This window comes from Heloderma suspectum, chromosome 1 (genome assembly GCF_057233095.1).
Source record: "Heloderma suspectum isolate Gila_16-S chromosome 1, 16-S_ref, whole genome shotgun sequence".
In the NCBI taxonomy this organism is placed as follows: Eukaryota; Metazoa; Chordata; class Lepidosauria; order Squamata; family Helodermatidae; genus Heloderma; species Heloderma suspectum.
In genome coordinates, this window is record NC_139458.1 from 257207633 (window position 1) to 257226658 (window position 19026).

General features: G+C 43.4%; 1 protein-coding gene across 2 annotated transcripts in view; it reads right to left on the minus strand.

Annotated features, from left to right (window-relative positions):
• The window catches only part of PLCB1 (phospholipase C beta 1), a 703903-nt gene that overhangs the window by 660012 nt on the left and 24865 nt on the right, over window positions 1-19026 (minus strand). For both annotated transcript variants that reach the window (XM_084825185.1, XM_084825194.1), the window contains exon 2: window positions 8029-8106. In XM_084825185.1, the coding sequence (XP_084681311.1) occupies window positions 8029-8106 (78 nt within the window). The remainder of the gene's footprint in view (window positions 1-8028; window positions 8107-19026) is intronic.

Here is a 19026-nt window from a genome sequence, read left to right on the forward strand (position 1 = left end):
AATATCCAAACCAGCCCATAGAGAACAGAGCATGCTCAGTGTCTACATAATACTGAAGGTCAGGGGAGTGGAATGGAATAACCCAAAAGATGGGAAGGCAGACTGGCAGGCACCCTGAAACAGAACACTCCACATTGCAACATTTTGTTGCAGGTCCCCCTTGTACTTCCCTTAGTTCTAATTATCTCTGAAGCTTTGCACAATAAGGAAGTGACATTCCATGCACAACAAGAGTGAAGTCCTTGCTCACAGCTTGCAAACTTTTATCCTTCCATAATGTAGAAGAATTTCTGACAGCTTCTTTAAACTTTGCCATCAGAAAGAAGCTACTGCCACTTTAAATTGTGGTTCTCTTCTTTTTTTCTATCCTTTTATGAATATTTTGATAGATTAGAAGTGGTCAGCTTGGTGGAACTCTTCCACAATCTTTACACTGACAGCAGGATAGCAATCTGTGACAAAATCTGAACAGGTATAGTTATACTTTGCAGCAAACTTCTCCTTGTTCAGTCAAAGTGTGTTCACAAGCTAACCAAATGTTGAAGGATCATGCAATTCTATGATAAACAGCCATGCCACCATTTTCTGGAAAACCATCAACAACACAATCTTCACTTCTGGACAGCAGAAAATCAAAATGATCTTATTGGTTGGGATTTGCCAGAATATCACCGGACATTATTAACAGAATATGCAAACTCCTTGCAAAAAGTTGGATAAGATTTCACTCTGATCAGTTCTCCTATTTCTGTTTTCTACTAAAAATCTTACAAAGATTATTTAACATAAAGCAAAACGACATATATGCAGAAAATGTTTTTGCTTCTGTTTGATCACTGGATCTTTTCAGGTTATGCATTTTGATGAAAGAAAAACATTTCCTGAGTATTTAAAAAAAAAAAAACCCAATTGTTGCAAATTTACCTCTCTGTTCAAACAGAGGGTATAGATTAACATAAACACACTGAGCCATCTTGAGGTTTACAGAAAGGATTGCATTATGGTCTCTTCTTCTGCTTGCAAGATCTTCTGTTCTGCATAGAGTCATCCCTGTCATTGCCCCATGTCATGTTCTTATAGAGGTTCTCTTTTGCTCTGAGGAGATCCACCTTTAGCTGCAGAATGTTTACTCCTGTCAAGCCACCTTTTGGTTTTAAATCTTCACTGCAAAGTTTGCTTGGTCACATCAATACCATCAGGCTCTTTGTAGCATTCTGGGTAGGACAACAGCAGGTTTACTACTTCCAGTCAATGTGATGGGAGATAGCAGACATGCTGTAACTAAGGGTCCCTGAACTTTTTGGACCCATGGGCACATTTGGGAATTTGAGAAACTGCTGCGGGCACCACCACGAAATGCCTAATCAGTGGATCACCACTTTGGTGTCCACCTGTCACATCCATGGATCTTAGGCTGCATGTTATTCAGCAAAAAACTTTTGTTTTGTGTCTATTGGACACCACAAGGTCTGAATAATCTCTTCACATTAACAGTGATCACACCTTCACATGAATAGCATCACAGAGGCTAAAAAGAGGAACCTCATGTAAGAAAACACTCCAACGCAAAGGTGTGGAAGTAAAATCACAAGTCCACTTTTATATTTTTATTAATTCAAGAGGGATGCATTGCTGCATTAACTATGGACCAAACAATTTTGTTAAAATTGTAGCTCAGGCTGCAATCCTATGCACAGTTACCTGGAGCTTTCTTCCTAGTAAAAATAGATAGGACTGGACTACCCATTCTCTCTTAACCTCTCTTTTTCTTCTGCAACCAACAGCGCATGCATACATGCATGCACACACTCTCTACAGCAATACAGATCTCTCTCTCTGAGCCTCTGTTAGCCTCCTGCCTTTTCTTTCCCCACTCCATAGCACTCTTTACCCAATCTCTGTACCCCATAGCAGCTCTCTCTCTCTCTCTCTCTCTCTCTCTCTCTCTCTCTCTCTGTACCACCACAGGCTTGAGCCCCCTTTTTTCAGTTAACCCCTCTCCCCATTTGCTTCATTCAGTCCTAGTTTTGTTCTTATCACTATTCCCTGTTGCTGAGTAATGGGTTTGGCAGGAAAAGTACTTCCATAGCAATTCATATCAATGCTGGGTGTTGCTGGGTGGCTGACTACAACAGAATGGAAAACCTGGTGCTGATTCTATCATGCTCCTCTGAACCAAGAGACCCCGAATTCAGGGTTCCTCTAAATGTGGGCATCCTCCTATTTCACTTCTGACAAGCTTATCAGACCCTCAGTGTTCCCATGATGATGTGAAAAAGGACCTCAGAGAACAATGGATATTTGTGATTCTCTCAAGGGTCTGCAAATAGACAGGGAGAGGTCCACAATAAAAGTCCTACAGGCCTTGTGTTGGGCAGGCTTGCTCCAAGGTAGACTGTCAAATGTCTTGTATTGAAAAGGTATTTTCAATGGATTTGTTGAGTTTTAGCAAATTATTGTTTGGCCAAATATCAGGAAGGCTTGTTCCAACTGATCCGCTTTGTATTGTGAAATGGGGCCATGACTCAGTTGCTGGAAGGTAATGGATATCAAGCTTTGGAAAAATACAGTTGCTCTGAAGAACGGTATGAAAATCTGTTCATCCAGGAAGTGTGCATAAGCTTTCACTGACAACTTTCATAAAAATATATGCCAATTCAGTGCTACTCCTGTCCCCCAAATTGTATTTATCATTGAATAACCCTGAGAGTTACAATGACATTGACATGCTCCTCTAAATATTAAATATGGCTGTCATGGTGTATGAGCAATTATTTTTCTATCCATTTTAATCTGCCAGTTCATTTTGTTGTTGGGAATTAAAAACAAGCTTCCATGGAGACATTAAAAATAACCTCTAACTCTTATGTATGGTGTACGCTGCTAAGCCATAATATTGCCACCAGAAATGGACAAGTTTGCCCATTTCCTGTCTGTGTCATTTAACTCACTTTCACATGTGTTCACTCATAAATCCATGCTGTTCTGTTCCACCTGCAATTTTTAAACTCTGTACAAAAACTCACATTTATATATGTATTTAAATATGTATTTCTAAATGCATTCTTTCTAAACAAACATTTTAAAATGCATTTTGATACCTAGTTTAATCCAAGAACCGCATCAGAATATTCAGGAACTGCAAAACCCAATAGATAACTGAAGTTCCAATCCACATATGATTTCGGGAGATGCAGATCTGATCAGTTCACACTGGAATTCGCAAAGATCAAATTCCTCAGACATCCCTAGATGCCACCAATGCTGTTTTAACGGCATGTTTTAATATTGTATTTTAATATTGTGAACCGTTGAGAGATTTTATTATATTCAGCAGTATATAAATGCCACAGATAAATAAAGAAAGTAAATAAAATAACCTAGATATGCTATTTTCACAAGAGACATAGGCAGACATCCGTATTTTAAAGTGCATTAAATCCCCCTATATTTGTGTCCCATCTGCTTTGTATGGAGTTAAATCTGAGTGCACCTATAGGTGTAAGACACTGCGAGTCCAAGCACTAAGAGGCTAAGGGGAACATGGAATGTTTTGTCCTTCAAAAGTTGCCACAATAAAAGGATTAAAACTGACCTGAAAGTCTTGACTTGAGGATTTTTGGCTTTAGTTAGGCAGGGAGGGTGAAACCATCTCAACTCACTGTTTGGAGGGGGGAACGAGGTTGACACTGCTGCCAATTATGCAGCAGTTGTGGCAGCACTTCTCCTGGCAGCTGCCATTTTTATTACCCCAAATCTTCTCTGAGCAGCAGCAGCACACTATGTTAACATACCATCGTTCCAAGGGGATTCTAGGTAATAAAAAATGGCAGCCATTGGGAGGAGCATTGTTGTCACCACCATCAATAAGTTTTGCAACCCCTCTCCCTTTCACCCCATCCCTTTGAAAGAGTCAGCAACACCTCTACTTCTGCAGCCTGGAAAAGTGGAGTGGGAGAGATTTTGGCCCATCCCCCAAAAGATATGACTCATTACTAAAAGCCAGATGAGGAAAAATTGACATGGAACATGCAGCAGAATGGGCCACAGCTCCATAAATGGCTTTACCCATAAGTGAAATCAGAAACAAAGGATATTGTTATGCATGTTATATACATTTTGCACTGTCTGCTCTGTGTGTTTGGTTGATGTTTCCTCCACTCATTATTTCAACGCACTGTGGATCCCTTCCAGTCATTTTGAAAGTTTGTGGCCCCAAATGAGTCAAAAGTGTGTACATTATAGCCCCAATCAGGGTGCAAAATACAGGACTCTGAGAAACACATGGAGGGAGCAATCCTACAGCCACTAGTCATAGTCGCTAGACGGCCATAGGATATCTGGTTTTCCGGGAACCGACCTCAGAGCCCGCGCTCTCCCCATTTCTGCGCTGCCTCAGAGGCAGCGTGGAACAGCCCTGTCCTCTGCGCTCGCAAGAGGAGCGCGGAGTGGCTGAAAAGGGGCGTGTCTAGGGGCGTTCTGGGGCGGGGAGGGTGGGATGCCTGTACGACACATCCAATGTGTCGTACAGCAGCCTCCTCCCCCACTCCATCCTCCCACGGCTAGACAGCCACAATCGTCTATCTAGCCAAAAATGCAGGGCAGGAGGAGTGCGGAGGGAATGATCACCTCCATGCTTCTCCTGCCCTGCATTGGATAGGCGGTCGCCTCCGAGTTCGGAGGCAGCCGCCTATCTGCACAGGATTGCGCCCTAAAACTATTATAAATGTTGCATAGAACTTCTAGCCCAAGGTCAGTCAGGTTACTGACTACAGAAACCCACAGAGGAAAAACTAATTCCCCTGTGGAATACAAATCACTTTCTAAGCACATTTTTCCAGCTCACCCAGTGGCCTATCAGAAGGAAAGGCCATCTTCAACAATTTTTTGAATATCCGAGTAAAGTCACTAGAAACTGTTCTAATTCTAAATTGGTGTCTGGTGCCAGTAATGGACTGGATGAGGGAGACTGCCCGGAAACAGACCAGTAGCCAGTGAAGCTGCTATAGCAAGCTATAGCTCCCTGTAACTGGCCCCAGTCAACAGTCTGGCCACAGCATTCTGGATGAGCTGAAGTTTATGAACAGTTTTCAAAGGCACCCCACCTAGAGTGTGTTGCAGTAGTCCAAACAGGATGTAACTAAGGCATGCATGACCGTGGCCGGATCAGACATCTCTAGGAACGGGCGCAGTTGGTACACTAGCCTCAGCTGTGCAAACACACTCCTGGCCACTGCCAATACCAGGTTCAGAGCCAAGTCTAAGAGTACACCCAAACTGAGAGCCTGAGTCTTCGGGGGGAGCATAACCCCATCCAGCACAGGTTAAATCTATATTCCCTGCCTTTCAGCTGACCGAAAGCACCACTGTCTTGTCTGGATTTGTTTGTCCTCGTCCAATGCCCTTACTTTGCTAAATATGCCCACCCCACCCCCCGGGTAAAGTTAATTAATTAAATGAACTTGTCAACAGGTTCTCTCACCTATACAAGAATACGTGTCCATGAATACATTGTCCGCTAATATTGAGCCTGAGCTGGAAGTGTCTGGGAGGTGTCATGGGAGCTGTAGTTTGCTTGATGCCCAGCTTCCTGGTATGCACCACACGTGGGGGAGAGCATCAAGAACCTTAGTGAAGCCTGGAGCCAAACGACAACTTGATCGTCATTAAGTTAAGGAAGTAGTTACGTGTGTGTGTGTGTGTGTGTGTGTGCGTGTGTGTGTATGATAGATCGATCGATAGATCGATCGATAGATGAATGATACTGTGGTGATGCTACCCTTAAGACAATCTAAATATCCCATTCCCAAGCATCCTCTTAATGGCTCTTTTGGCACACCATCAAGGCCCCATTGGGATACTAGTTTAGACCTTGTGCCCCCGGTTATGCAGAACATTTCCCTTTGTTTATCAAGGCTTAGGGCTGAACTGTACGAGGTGTGTGATCCATGATCAGATCTTCTGATGTTTCTATATTTGCAGCTGCAGGGGGTTTTGCTTTTGATCAGAGCAATGGCATTCAAGGAGGAGAGTTTAACCCTTTCTCCCTGAACCATATTCTTTATGTAAGTGACCCCCAGAAGCCGCCAGTAGCCCCACACAAGAAAAATAATACAAGATCCTTACAATAGGAACTTCGGAGACCAATTTAGGCCAAGAACATTGTAGAGGCGAAAGAGTCAGTCACCCACCCTCCATCAGTGCCACTGCTCCAAGCAAAATCACCCTCCACACCTCTAATGGCTGCTTTTAATTAAAAATAGACACATTGGAAGGGCCAGTTACAGATTTTTCTGGTTACTTATATCCCACTTTCCTCCTGTAGCTCAGTGGCAGAGCACCTACTTTGTAAACAGAAGGTTTGATCTCTGGCATTTCCAGGTACAGCTGAGGAAAAACATCCTTCCTAAAACCCTGGCGAGCTGCTGCCAGTTAGTGTTGGCAATACTGGGCTAGCTGCACCAATGGTCTGAATTGGTATAAGGCAGCTTCCTGTGTTCCTTGTGCCACCAGATCTCCCTCGTCTTGTGTAGTTTAGCGCTTATATTGAACACAAAGGCAATTGAGAAATAGGAGATAGGGGAATTAAAGGTGCTGAGAAAGCTACTGCTTTCAGCCATGCAGGAACATGCAACTTGGAGACCAAATCCTATTCTATCTATATGAGTTTTGAATACTAGAATTGTAAATCCAGATGATAGCCAATGTTTGTTCATCAACACACACCTAGAGCTTCAGCCTGCAATGCTGTGCCATCCTCTTGTCACACTTATTTAACTTAGCTTTCAGGAGAGACCAAGCTTAAGCTTAACATGTAAATCCATAGCTCAGTAACGTTTCTTTCCCTTTCAATAAAGCCTTGGACTTTGTATACCCAGCTGTGAAACTGCTTTCTTTTTGGTGAGGAGACGAAAGAAAGGCATGTTCCTTAACCCAAGTTTGCCTACCTCCTCCAGGTATGACAGGTAAGAACCAACACAGATTAATATTTATGTCAAGATGCCTTTTATGCCTCATCTTCCCACCCCCACCCCACCCCCCACCCTCCAATAAGTAACATTATAAGCAAGTGCTGGCAATAGTACAAATTCTTCCTGCAAGCCTTTTTTGCAACTAATCTTTCAATAGCTGTCACCATTGATTGTAAATAAACATTCAGTTTCTAAGCAAAGCTTTCAGGCAGCTGATCTATTCTTGTTTTTCTAAACAAAGCCTTTTAGGATACATTTCAGCAAATATTTCTAAAGCCATCATTATCAGCTAAAGAGAAAAAACCTTCCTTGACGCTTATAGATTGGGCTGTTTTGCGCAGTGATGATCCAGCTGAGATTCATATGTACCAAAGCCCTGAACACACACACACACACACACACACACGCACACACATTTAGGTATTTAAGCATTAGTCAGGAGTATGACAACAGTACTATAAATACACACATTTTATAGCATTGTTTATACTTCTTTTTTACAGACACAAGGAAATACAAAGGAATGCCCTAGTCCCAGACTATGTAAATACCTGAAGACTTTCACAGTGTTCATCATCAGTCAGTGCCCAACCTTAATCACCGCATGCTACCTTCCAAAAGCCAACTTCTGCAGTTCGGGTAATGTGAGATCCTTGTAACTTATTAACTACTGTCTGTGTTTTGAATCTGGCTTGTTCTATTGCAGCCTTCCCCAACCTGGTGTCCTCCAGATGTGTTGGACTACAACTCCCATCATCCCACCAGCACAGCCAATGCCCATGATGGGAGCTGTAGTCCAACACAACACCAGGTTGGGGAAGGGTGCACTAGGGTATCAATAGCCAAGAGGTCTTTTTATCCAGTTAGCTGTCAACTGAAACTGAGTGGTACTCTGGAAACATCCTTATGCACTGTGAAAATTGTCAGACCTCCCTGACTGGAGTTCTTAACCCTAAAAAGAAAAACCTCAGGGTTCTCAATTATGCCAGCAAACATATTTGGTCAGAAAGAGGAGCTGCTGCAAAGAGCAACCTCAAGTACTTTACAATGTATTTACCTTATTTTGGTCTGTCCAGTACAAGAAAAATCCATGTGGGTCTGTCCGGAGAAAAACTGCTGTCACACTAGTGGAGTCCTGGCACAGAAAGAAAGGACAAAGGATTAATGCATGACAAGGATGGTACATGATACCTAGCATAAACCAACTCATGTCTAGAAACTGTGTCCTGAGAGGAAGTGTTCATAAATTGCTGCACATTTTGTGTTCAAGCCATTCTCGTTTTATAGGAGTTTGTGTAACTCATTTGACAAAGCTAGGTAAATAAAAAGGTGCCATTCAAATATGTAGCAATACACTTTACTAGCTTTGTCCCCCCCCCCTTCTCCCCACTTGCATTTCTGAAGAGAAAACCTTTGTCAGTATTTATTTTAAGTTTTACTTTAGATGCACCCAATGACAAACTGAATACAGGATTGCTAAATTACTTTTGTCCCCCCTCATTCTGCCCTCCAGATGTATCTTGCAATATGAAAGTATTTACTGTGTACTTTAAAACCTTCTAGCTCTTCACAATTGCTGGACAAGATCAGCTGACAACTGCTCTGTAACCCAACACCTCAGAAGCCAAGCACATTTCAAAGCCAAGCTTTTAGGTTCGCTTCCCTCTTGGGGATGCAGACTCAAATCTGTAAACATTTGGTGAAACCCTCCTGGTTCCATTTCTTTCAGAGCTGCTTTCTACACAGCAGCATTTTTGTCATTATCTCCCAGCTCTAATCTCTTTGAAGCATACAGCGTGTTACTTAAGTGTTTGCAGATGCTTCCTTCATATGCATCTTCATTCTATATTTTATCTCGTTATTATGCCTACAGGCTGCTGCCAGTTATATACAGCTTTTAAGCTACACCATTTCACAACAGCCAGATCTTGGAACCATGATTCCCCAGCTAGAATGTGGCCTCCTGAAGGGCCAGGAGAGGCTCAAGTATATCCCTGTTTCTAATTTCTGTCTTTGGCAGGAGCAGGGAGGGGAACTTACAACAAAACCCTAATCCCCCACCAAAGGCTGGCTAAGAGGGGTAATATGGGGTGGAGGAACCCCTCCCCCAGCAGAGAAGGGCTCCCTGGTGGCCCCCAGTACAGCCATAGAGAGCCACACAGCCATAGGACTGCTGCAGGTCTTTCCAATGGCAGGAAGAGCCAAGTGGGGGCATTCCCATTTGACTTTTATATTTTACACGCACGTGTTAAATACCATATGTGCTATTTAACATATACACGAAACCGCTGGGAGAGAGTGTCCAGAGTTTGGGGGTTCGGTGCCACCAGTATGCTCACAGCACCTGACTCTGCCTCTCCTTTCCATCGAAATCCAAGGCATCTTCTAAATCGGTGCCTGATGTCAGTAATGGACTGGATGAGGGCAAACAAATTGAAGCTTAATCCAGACAAGGCAGAGGTGTTCCTGGTCAGTCAAAAGGCAGATCAGGGAATAGCACTTCAACCTGTGCTGGATGGGGTTACGCTCCCGCCGAAGACTCAAGCTTGCAGTCTGGGTGTTCACTTGGAGTTAGCCCTGAACCTGGATGCCCAGGTCTCAGCGGTGGCCAGGCGTGCATTTGCACAGCTGAGGCTAGTGCGCCAACTGCACTTGTTCCTAGAGATGTCTGATCTGGCCACTGTCACACATGCCTTGGTTACAACCCATTAGGACTACTGTAATGCGCTCTATGTGGGGCTGCCCTCGAAAACTATTCAGAAACTTCGGCTGGTCCAGAATGCTGTGGCCAGACTGTTAACCAGAGCTGGTGAGAAGGAGCACGTGACTCCCTTGTTATAACAGCTTTACTGGCTCCCGGTCTGTTTCTGGTCAGAATTCAAAGTGCTGGTTATGACCTATAAAGCCTTATACGGCTTGGGACCAGGCTACCTGAACGGCTGCCTTCTCCCATACGAACCTGCCTGGTTCCCAAGATCTTCTGGAGAGGCCTTTCTTTTGAGACAACCAGAGGCATGTTTGGTGGTGACCTGAGAGAGGGCCTTTTCAGTGGCTGCTCCCAGGCTGTGGAACTCCCTCCCAGAAAAAGCTATGTTTGCTCCATCTGTGCTGTCCTTCTGCGAGAAGGCAAAGACCACTTTATTTAAGAAGGCCTTTCGCCTGTATGTAGGTCTGATGGGTAGGGTGCTGTTTTTAATAATATTTTTCTGTAATTTTATGTTTTTGTTGTATTTTTATGTATTGTTTTAATCGATTTTAATTGGTTTTGTAAGCTGTCGAGTGCCATTTTTTGTTAGAAAGGCAGGGTACAAATAAAATAAATAATAAATAATAAAATTCCAGGACTGGCCTTGGATCTGTTGGATCCAAAGCCCACCCCCCAAGCCCCAGGACTGGGCTTGGTAGCCACAGCAGCCTGGAGCTGGTGTAGTTAATCCCCCTATCCCCCGCCCTGTATGCCTGGTTGGTTTCAAGGGACAGAAGATTCAGAATTCTCCAGATCCACTGGGCATGTTTTCAGGGAACACCCCACCATCACCTCCAAAACCTAGTTCCTGAGATTATGTACACAGATTACATACACACGGTGGTATCCAATTAACCCCTCCTGCCAAAGGAACGGCTTCCATCAGCAGAACAGGAGTGGGGATGATTCTTCCTCCTCCCTGCAGCCCGCCATGCCCTCAAGACCTGCCCTGAAGGGTTGGGGAACCCTCTGAAGCAGATTGTGGGGGGAGGCCAGAGGAGTGAGAGGCGGGAAAGTCCCATTTCATGAGAAGAAATCTGTTCACACAACATTGGATTTCACGCTTAACCTTAACTGAGATCAAAAAAGTGTTCGGGTTAACTCTTTGTAAAAAAACACACACATTCCTTTGCATTTACACAAAGCAAGCTGCTTACAGTGCAGTACCATATTATTATCCAATGGTCTTCTGTAATTTCTGTTCCTAGCATTTTTTCCCATTTGGTGATACACGTTGTTTTATTATCTTGCTGTTCCTGGAGTAGAATCTGGTATATCTGCAAAACCAGTTTGCTATTCCCTGAATTAGCCACTTGCAAAGAACATTCAAACGAGAATACTGGCGTAGTAGCTTGGAAAATAAATTATTTTTCTTTGGGAGGCTTTGTATCTTTCAAGTATTTTAGCCAAGATAGAGGGGTATTTTATGAGGACTGTTGTCGCCTGTTAAGTGGTAGAAAATTATGGTTATGGTATAGGTTTATAGAAAGTTTTAAGATCCACCTTAATCTAGGATGAAGGTTGGTTAAATGAAAGCTTGTGCTGAAAGTTTCAGTCCAAGAAGAACCAGGCTAGTGATGATGTTCCTGGAGAGAGGTGCTTACGGCATGCATCCTGCATCTTAAATGTAATGGCTAGAACTGGGTGTTTATTCAGATCCACAGGTCTGCTTTGCAATCCATAAAATGGCTTCCAATGGATACGAAAGTCCAGATGTTGCTCAATTTGAATCCAAGTTGGGAGAGAGGATATCCTTTCCCATTTTATCATATGTTCCAGCTATGAGGCTATATAATAGTAATGGAAATTTGGCTGTGCTGCTCCGCCATGTTTTGTTTTTCAGTATAAATGTTTGCCATTGTACCTAATCCACTCTTCCATTCCAGATAAAGTTTAGAAAATAATTCTGCCATATCTCCAATTGTTTTGTTTTTGTTTAGTGTTTTGCAATATATACTGGGAGTGTTTGAAATAAATAGAGAAAACATCATACAACCATCATCTTAATGTTATCTAAAGTAATGCTATCCTCTCAAACCAGGAAATATTCCTCTTTGTCCATTATGCCAAAACATTTAGGGTGCAATCCTATGGGTTGTGCCCTGGGTACTCGTAAGCCCCTGAAATCGGAGGCTTAGGAATATCCTAAGCGGGGGGGGGGGGGCGCCTTGCACCTCCTGCTCTGCATTTTAGCTAGACAGGCAATTTTGTCCGTCTAGAGGAGGGGGAGGGAAGGAGGCTGGGGTGACAAAAGGAAAGAACAAAGGATTGGCATCCTGCTCTCCTCCCCTTCTCCGGGAATGCCCCCTTCTCCCCATCTCCACGCTCTGTTTTACGAGCACGGAAAGGCAGCTGGTGCAGCTGTCTCTGTGACAGCTACAAGGGGGAGGGGAGCGCAGTTTTCTGGCTCTGAGCTTGGAGCCAGGAAGCAGAAAAATCTTATGTACCCCAAACACTCTATAGGGGACATAGGATTGCTCCCTTAGTATCATTTTCAAGAGAGGTGCAAAGTCGATTTAATACAACTGAGCAGGTAATATTTACTCCTAAATATTTCAGTGAGATGGTAACCCATTTAAAAGGCAACACTTTGTTTCAAATACTTCACATTTTCTTGAGAGATATACATCTTGAGAACTCCTGATTTGTCAAAGTTTATTTTAAATCCTGAGGCGGAGCCAAAGAAATCAAACTCCTGCAGGATCAGTGGTAATGAATCATGTGAATCTGCCACAAAAAGGAGTGTGTGTGTGTGTTTGTTCTGCTACTGCTTCCAACTGGCTTTCCGGCTCTTTTGCCTTTGAACCATCTAGATTTTCACTGTGCCACTGCCATGAGATGTGTCTGGTGACTTCTGATTGGCTATATACCCCTTAAGAGAAATCCCAAGCTTTGAGAGAAGTGCTCATCCTTTATTAAGCTCTCCAGCAAACAGGAGTTGGTCTTCCTGAGAAAGAAGCAGCTTAAAAAAGGAATCCCCACTTATACAGTTTTCCTACTTCCTGTAAGGAAGAATGTGGTTTCAGGTCTTGCTGCTACTGAAGTGTTTCCAGGGACAGATAATGGAAAATAGCCCTAGGTTGCTCATCAAACATGATTACTGCTTTAATTCTACTTGCTTTAGTATGAGCCCCTTGTCCTTATGGTTCATAAATTTTGCAATTATATCCCATCGAGTGCCAGGTGCTACTCTCAAGTAAAAATTGACTCTGAGAGCACACTCAATCCAGGTGGCTCCTGAGGGTAACTCCAGATCAAATGCCATTCTGCTATGAAAGCCTCTACTGGCATATCTTGCTCTGAGACTTCTTTAAATCTGTGAAAAAGCAGGCTGCAACATCTTAGAGGGGTTTTCAGCATAATCCTGTTTGTCCTTGAGGTATTGATTTGTTCTACAGAGCTTTTGGAAGTGTTTTTTTCTATTTCAGTGTCTAAATTATATTCTGCACATATTTCCAAGACTGTCACCCTTTCATTTAAGTCCTCCACTGCCAGCTTAATTGGAGTTAACAGAGTTGAAATAAAAGCATTCATTTCAGGTTTTAGTCCAACCATATGAGTGTCAAAAAGCAATTCCAGTTCTGACCTGGAGAGGGCCACAAAGCCTCCTTTTGGTCTCTCCTTTCTCTGTTCAGTGCCTCTGGGTACCATTTTTGCTTTGGCCCCTCCAAGAGCCTCAGAATATTGGCCTTTCCAGCAGATGCTGTTCTAGAGGTCATGCCAGTACATTTGGGGGCATATTTGCAGGACTTGGTGCTGTTTTATGGGGCAATTTAAAACACACTGGAACAAAGCTGTGGATTCAGCCCTCCATCCAATTACAGAGATGTCACTTCCTCCCACTCACCCCTGCGTCCATCTTGAATTATTTGTGCTACCCTCAAATGCCTCTTCAAATGTTTTCAGAAAGCTGAAAGCCCATGCTACTCTCTTCTTCTTCTCCTTACATCTGCCCTCCCATTCCCAAGGATGCACAAGTGGGTGGTGTTTGGTGACCAATCTGGCATTGTTCTATCTGAACTAAGGATGGACGAAAGTTCTTTACCTGGTCCCGCAGCTGTTCTCGGTGGGGGGGAGAGGCGCTCCGTTTCTCCCCCCGAAATTCTTCGTGGGGGGGGAGGCGCCCCGCCCCTCCTGGCCGAAATTCAGGCTGGGGGGGAGGCGCCCCGTCCCTCCCCGCCGAAATTCTGGCCGGGGGGGAGCGACCCGTCTCCCTGGCCGTGAAATAAAAAAGTAAATTGTAAAAAAAACAAAACGTGATAGGCTACGTAACGATTTACGTAGCCTATCATGGCTAGATTTTCAAAGTCAGCTGTGATAGGCTACGTAAATCTTTACGTAGCCTATCATGGCTGACTTTGGAAGGAAAAAAAAACTGCGTACACAAATGGCGGCGCCCATGGGTGCCACCATTTGCGCTCCTTATTTGGGCACAGGTAGTCTACGTAAAGATTTACGTAGACTACGGCGAAAATAAGGGCAACGCTATTTGCGTTGCCCTTATTTTTGCCATAGTCTACGTAAATCTTTACGTAGACTACCTGTGCCCAAATAAGGAACGCAATTGGTGGCGCCCATGGGTGGCGCCATTTGCGTACACACTTTTTTTTCCCCCCAAAATCTAGCCGTGATAGGCTATGTAAATCGTTACGTAGCCTATCACTTCTTTTTTTTTTTTTTACTTCACTGGGAAATGGCAGCGGCGGCAGCCGGTCAGAAGACCGGCCGCCCCCCCGCCGCGGCCGAAATGTTGCCGAAACGCCGCTGGGATCCGCCGCCAAGAGAGACATTCGACAGAGGTAAGTCCCATCCCAGGGGGGTGGCGGCGGAGAATTTCCCCACCAATTTCGGGGGGCCGAATGCGTTGGCATTCGGCCTTCCAGAGATTTGTGGAGAAATTCTTCGACATCCCTAAGAACTAGACAGGGAGGCTCCACCACTACAGCTACAATTGAATCCCACCTTTAGAAAACCAATGTGATCCAGGTCTCCAGAGGAAAGCATTTTGAAACAGGGCAAACAACTGATATAACATACCGCGTCTGTCAGGCCAACTGCTTTTTCATTTTCATTGTTTTTGAGCATGGAGATTATACCACTTGTGTAAGTGTACTGAATGTGCACTTAAAATTAAGCTATATTCACTTTCCTGTGGTTTTATATCTTGTGTGCTCTAAGAGTCCCATGACACAGTCAGGTCTCATTACACTGAGCTGTAAAATGCACTGAGAATCTGCTAAGTGGCTAAGCTTCATGGGAAACTTCCATGTATAAATTACATATTCTTAGCTTAAAACTTCAAAGATCCTCAAGCTTGGTGAACACTGGACTCAGAATCCCACTCTTTTGCTTTCTAGAAAGTTATAGACAAGTCCACCCCCATGGGGCTTTTCCCATCAATCCTAACCAAGACATGAACAGGCTAACTCTGAAGCTGAAGTCCAAGTATTCCATACAATACCTAGGTTGCTTTCCAATTGATTGCATGAGATCAGTGGTATCGGCCGGTCAGTTTTCTAGATAAATCTCCTGTTATTGCTGTTTAAAATATAACACCTCAAACAGGCAGCCCAAAATATTCAGGTTTAGGCACTCATTCTAATAAAACTGTCCCCTGCACCTGTTGGATTTTTGTTCCTTTTCCTATTTAAAATAGAAAAAAAAAATGGCCAACTGCCCAACATAGTATATTAGGTCTGTAACTAATACATTGATTTCTAGGTTTGTTTCTTCTTTTCCATCAACTATATGATCCAGAGAAAAAGAACATCGGCTTTTTAACCCAAGAATGCTTTTGCAGCTTATCTACCATATACTTAGGTGACATTTTGCCACTCAGAAGTTAGCTATCAAGTGTGTGTGCTATATTTTCTTGTCTTTAAGAAATATGCCCTCATTCTGCGGATAAATAAAGCAGATGTCTAAATATACAGTGTAACTGTTTCTGGCTGCATTTAAACGCACTGTTTTGCACATATCAACCTATTCATCTACATTACCATGTCAAAGGCGTTGCTATAGAAAGCCAGCACAACCTAAGGTCTGCAAACTGACTGAGACTTTCTCCTTTGGATAACTGCAAATATTCGCTGTTAGTGTCCCTTTCCCACCCCTTTGTGGGCCATTGAAGGTCTGCCAAGCCCACGAAGACTGAGAATCGAGATGGGAGAATGCCTGCATAACAACATCTGCCCAGCCCTGGCAATCATAGCCAATAAAAGTCAGGTCAGTCAGTTGAAGTCAGGTTCTTCCCAGTGCTCTTGTGGTATTCATAGCTGCCAGTTTTAAAAAATTCTGTTGTAGCCAGCTAGCCATGCTGCAAGGCTCAGACACTCCTTCACTGGTGTGAACTGCTAGAAAAGTTAGGCCTCAGGTCTCATTGCCAACCATGCAAGAAATAAGTTAAAGAAGGAGGAGGGCAGAAATGGAAGGGGCAGAAACAGTGAAAACCGCTTTTTGAGAAATAATGTATGGATAATAAATCTAATTAAGCAGACCTCTTGTTATCTTGACAGGCTCCTACTACCTGTCTATATCTAGGTCCACAGTGATGTGTTTTTTTCTGATACTGAGAAGGACTCATCATTTTACACTGAACCCAGGTACTTTATAAATAGATGCTCACGGATTATATTTTAAAAATTTATTAACACCAATCAAATGCATTTAAGACAAATATAGAAAGAAATTGATATTATGGTATTTGTTGACAAAGGTTACAACAGGAAAACAAAACAAAACACAGTGCATACTTTACCAATACAGATTTCTGCCAGCAGAGATTACTCCCTGCCAGGAACAACCCCACCTAGTATCTTCCCTTTACTTTTATAGTTTTACACTTGAACATGATATGTGATGTGAATGGCTACTGAACCTTTTAATCCCACCTCTTCATATTTTTTCACATTTGTTGACATTTTGTTTTTACTTACACAGTTCTATAGAAATTTCCCAACTTATCTTTTGTGGTTTTGACCTGTCTGGGACATGAACCTTATTGAGCAAGAATGTTTCTCATAAGGTTCTCTTTTCCCCAGGTCAGGCTTCCTGCCAGTAATAAGTCAAAAACACAGCACATAGTTGAATTCACTACCACAGGATGTAGTGATGGCCACAAATTTGGATGGCTTTAAAAGGGAGTTAGACAAATTCTTGGAGGAAAAGGCTATCAATGGCTACTAGTCTTGATGGCTATGTGCTACCTCCAGTACCAGAGGCAGTGAGCCTATGTACACGAGTTGCTGGGGAACATGGGTGGGACGGTGCTGTTGTGCTCACGTCCTGCTTATGGGTTTCTCGTGGGCATCTGGTTGGCCACCGTGTGAACAGAATGCTGGACTAGATGGACCCTGGTCTGATCCAGCACGGCTCTTCTTAAAAACAAACTTTGGTTCAGACAGCCATTTTAGCTGTGCCTTTTGATATTCCTGAAACGACCATTAACCTTAAAATTGCCTACATAGTGCCTCCCCAAAAGAGAAAGACTGATGGAAGAAAGTTGAAAAACTGATTTAGGGGTGGGGAAAAAATGATAAGGTGGAGAGAGAGAGAGAAATGGGAGTACTGAGGAAAATGTGTAGCTGAGTAAACAGAACAGAATGGGAGTTAGCGCCAAAACAGACATTACTTGAAATGGGTATCTAGCAGCTATGCCTAATTTTCATCTTTACTCTATAGTAGATGCAGGGGACCCAATCCAGGTCTTAAAAGCCCCATACACCCCCACCCCCAATGCTAGGATTCCAGTCCAGATCAGAGGCTCTGTACCTATTCTAAAGTAAAAATGGAGGGTGGGGGGAATGGACATAACGGCTAAACACACATTTAAAGTAATGTCTGTTTTAACCCTCAGATGGGGTGTGCACTTGTGGTGATGCAGAGAGACAATACACATCATTGATTCAAGAGAGAAAAAGGAGGGGTGTTTTAACAGAGACAGAAAGAGCTGCTCAGATATCTGTGGTGCCACAGAGAAAGAACAGGAACCATGCTTTGGGGTGCAGAGAGAAAAGGGAGTTAGCAGAATGGGTTAAAAAGAAAACATAGCATTAAAATCCTAACAGTAATGCTTTTCCACAATTAACATTGCTGTATGGACCTCCTGAGTTAGTAAAACTCTAAACGTAAGACCTTGGAGAGATTTGGAGCTGTACATAGCTGCCTGGTTAGTTGCAAGAGGGTTCATTTAGTGGGTGTTTGCAGAGGTTATTACCTGCTTTTACAGTGGGATAACCCCTTTGTGTGGTGTTTGATCTATAGGAACGTACAAGCGGCAAGCCAAAGAAAGTGGTTGATAATGCCAAAAGAAGGGGTTTACCCCACATCCCTCACAGTAATAATTGATAACTGGCATTGACATGTTTAGTTAAGTTGCCCAGCACCCATTTTCAACCCTCCAGTTTCAAACAAGCTGCAGCCTGAACATTTGTATTGCAAAAGACACAGAATGAAGGCAGGTGGCAATTAGGTTTGCCAGGTCTTGCAGAGTAATGTTTGTACATGGTTTGCTTCATGCAAGCACTCCGAGTACAACCTGACAATCTAAGCAGTGGGAAACAGCATGCGTCCTGTGTGGATTTTCCAATCCCTCTTACTCCACAGTTTTGGACAACCAGCTCCTCCCAAGGGCTGCTTCAAACGTTTTCCAAGCAGAACATGTCCCAACATATCCAAGGACTTTCCCAATCTGTGTACAAAAGGCCTAAAGTGCCCTGCACCCTTCCACGCTATCCAAGTGCACAACGATTTGCCTGGATTGGAGACATTATGCATGAAACAGCCCTACTGTTAACATTCATATTCATATTAAATGTCTGCTTGACATGCAAGCTGCCTCATTCGTTGTCCTACAGTCTCTCCTCCTGCTGTCCTGTTCTCCGCTTTGTTAGTTAATAAATACACATCCTTTGCCTTCTGCTGGAGCTGCTGCCAGCATTTCCCTTTAACAGCTGTTTTGCAATCAACTGAAATTAGTCATCTGAAAGATGCTTCATTTTGCCCACCACTGTTTGTTGCCCTGCACTATCTGTCAGGAAAGACGCTATAGACACCATCTTCCTTTGCTTCACGGTATCAATGATACCGCTCATAAATTATGCTTACAGGATAGAACAGACATGTTCCTTTAAATAGTGAGAGGCTGCAAGCTGACCACTTGGACTTGAGCTCTAGGCTGAAGCGGACATTATCTCAGCAAATACATGTTCCCAACCCCAGATTTGCTAAATTAACAAGAATGCAGGGGTGATGCTTATAGGGGAGGGTAAATGGGAGGTGTGTTTCAATCCTCCCACATCTGCCAACTGT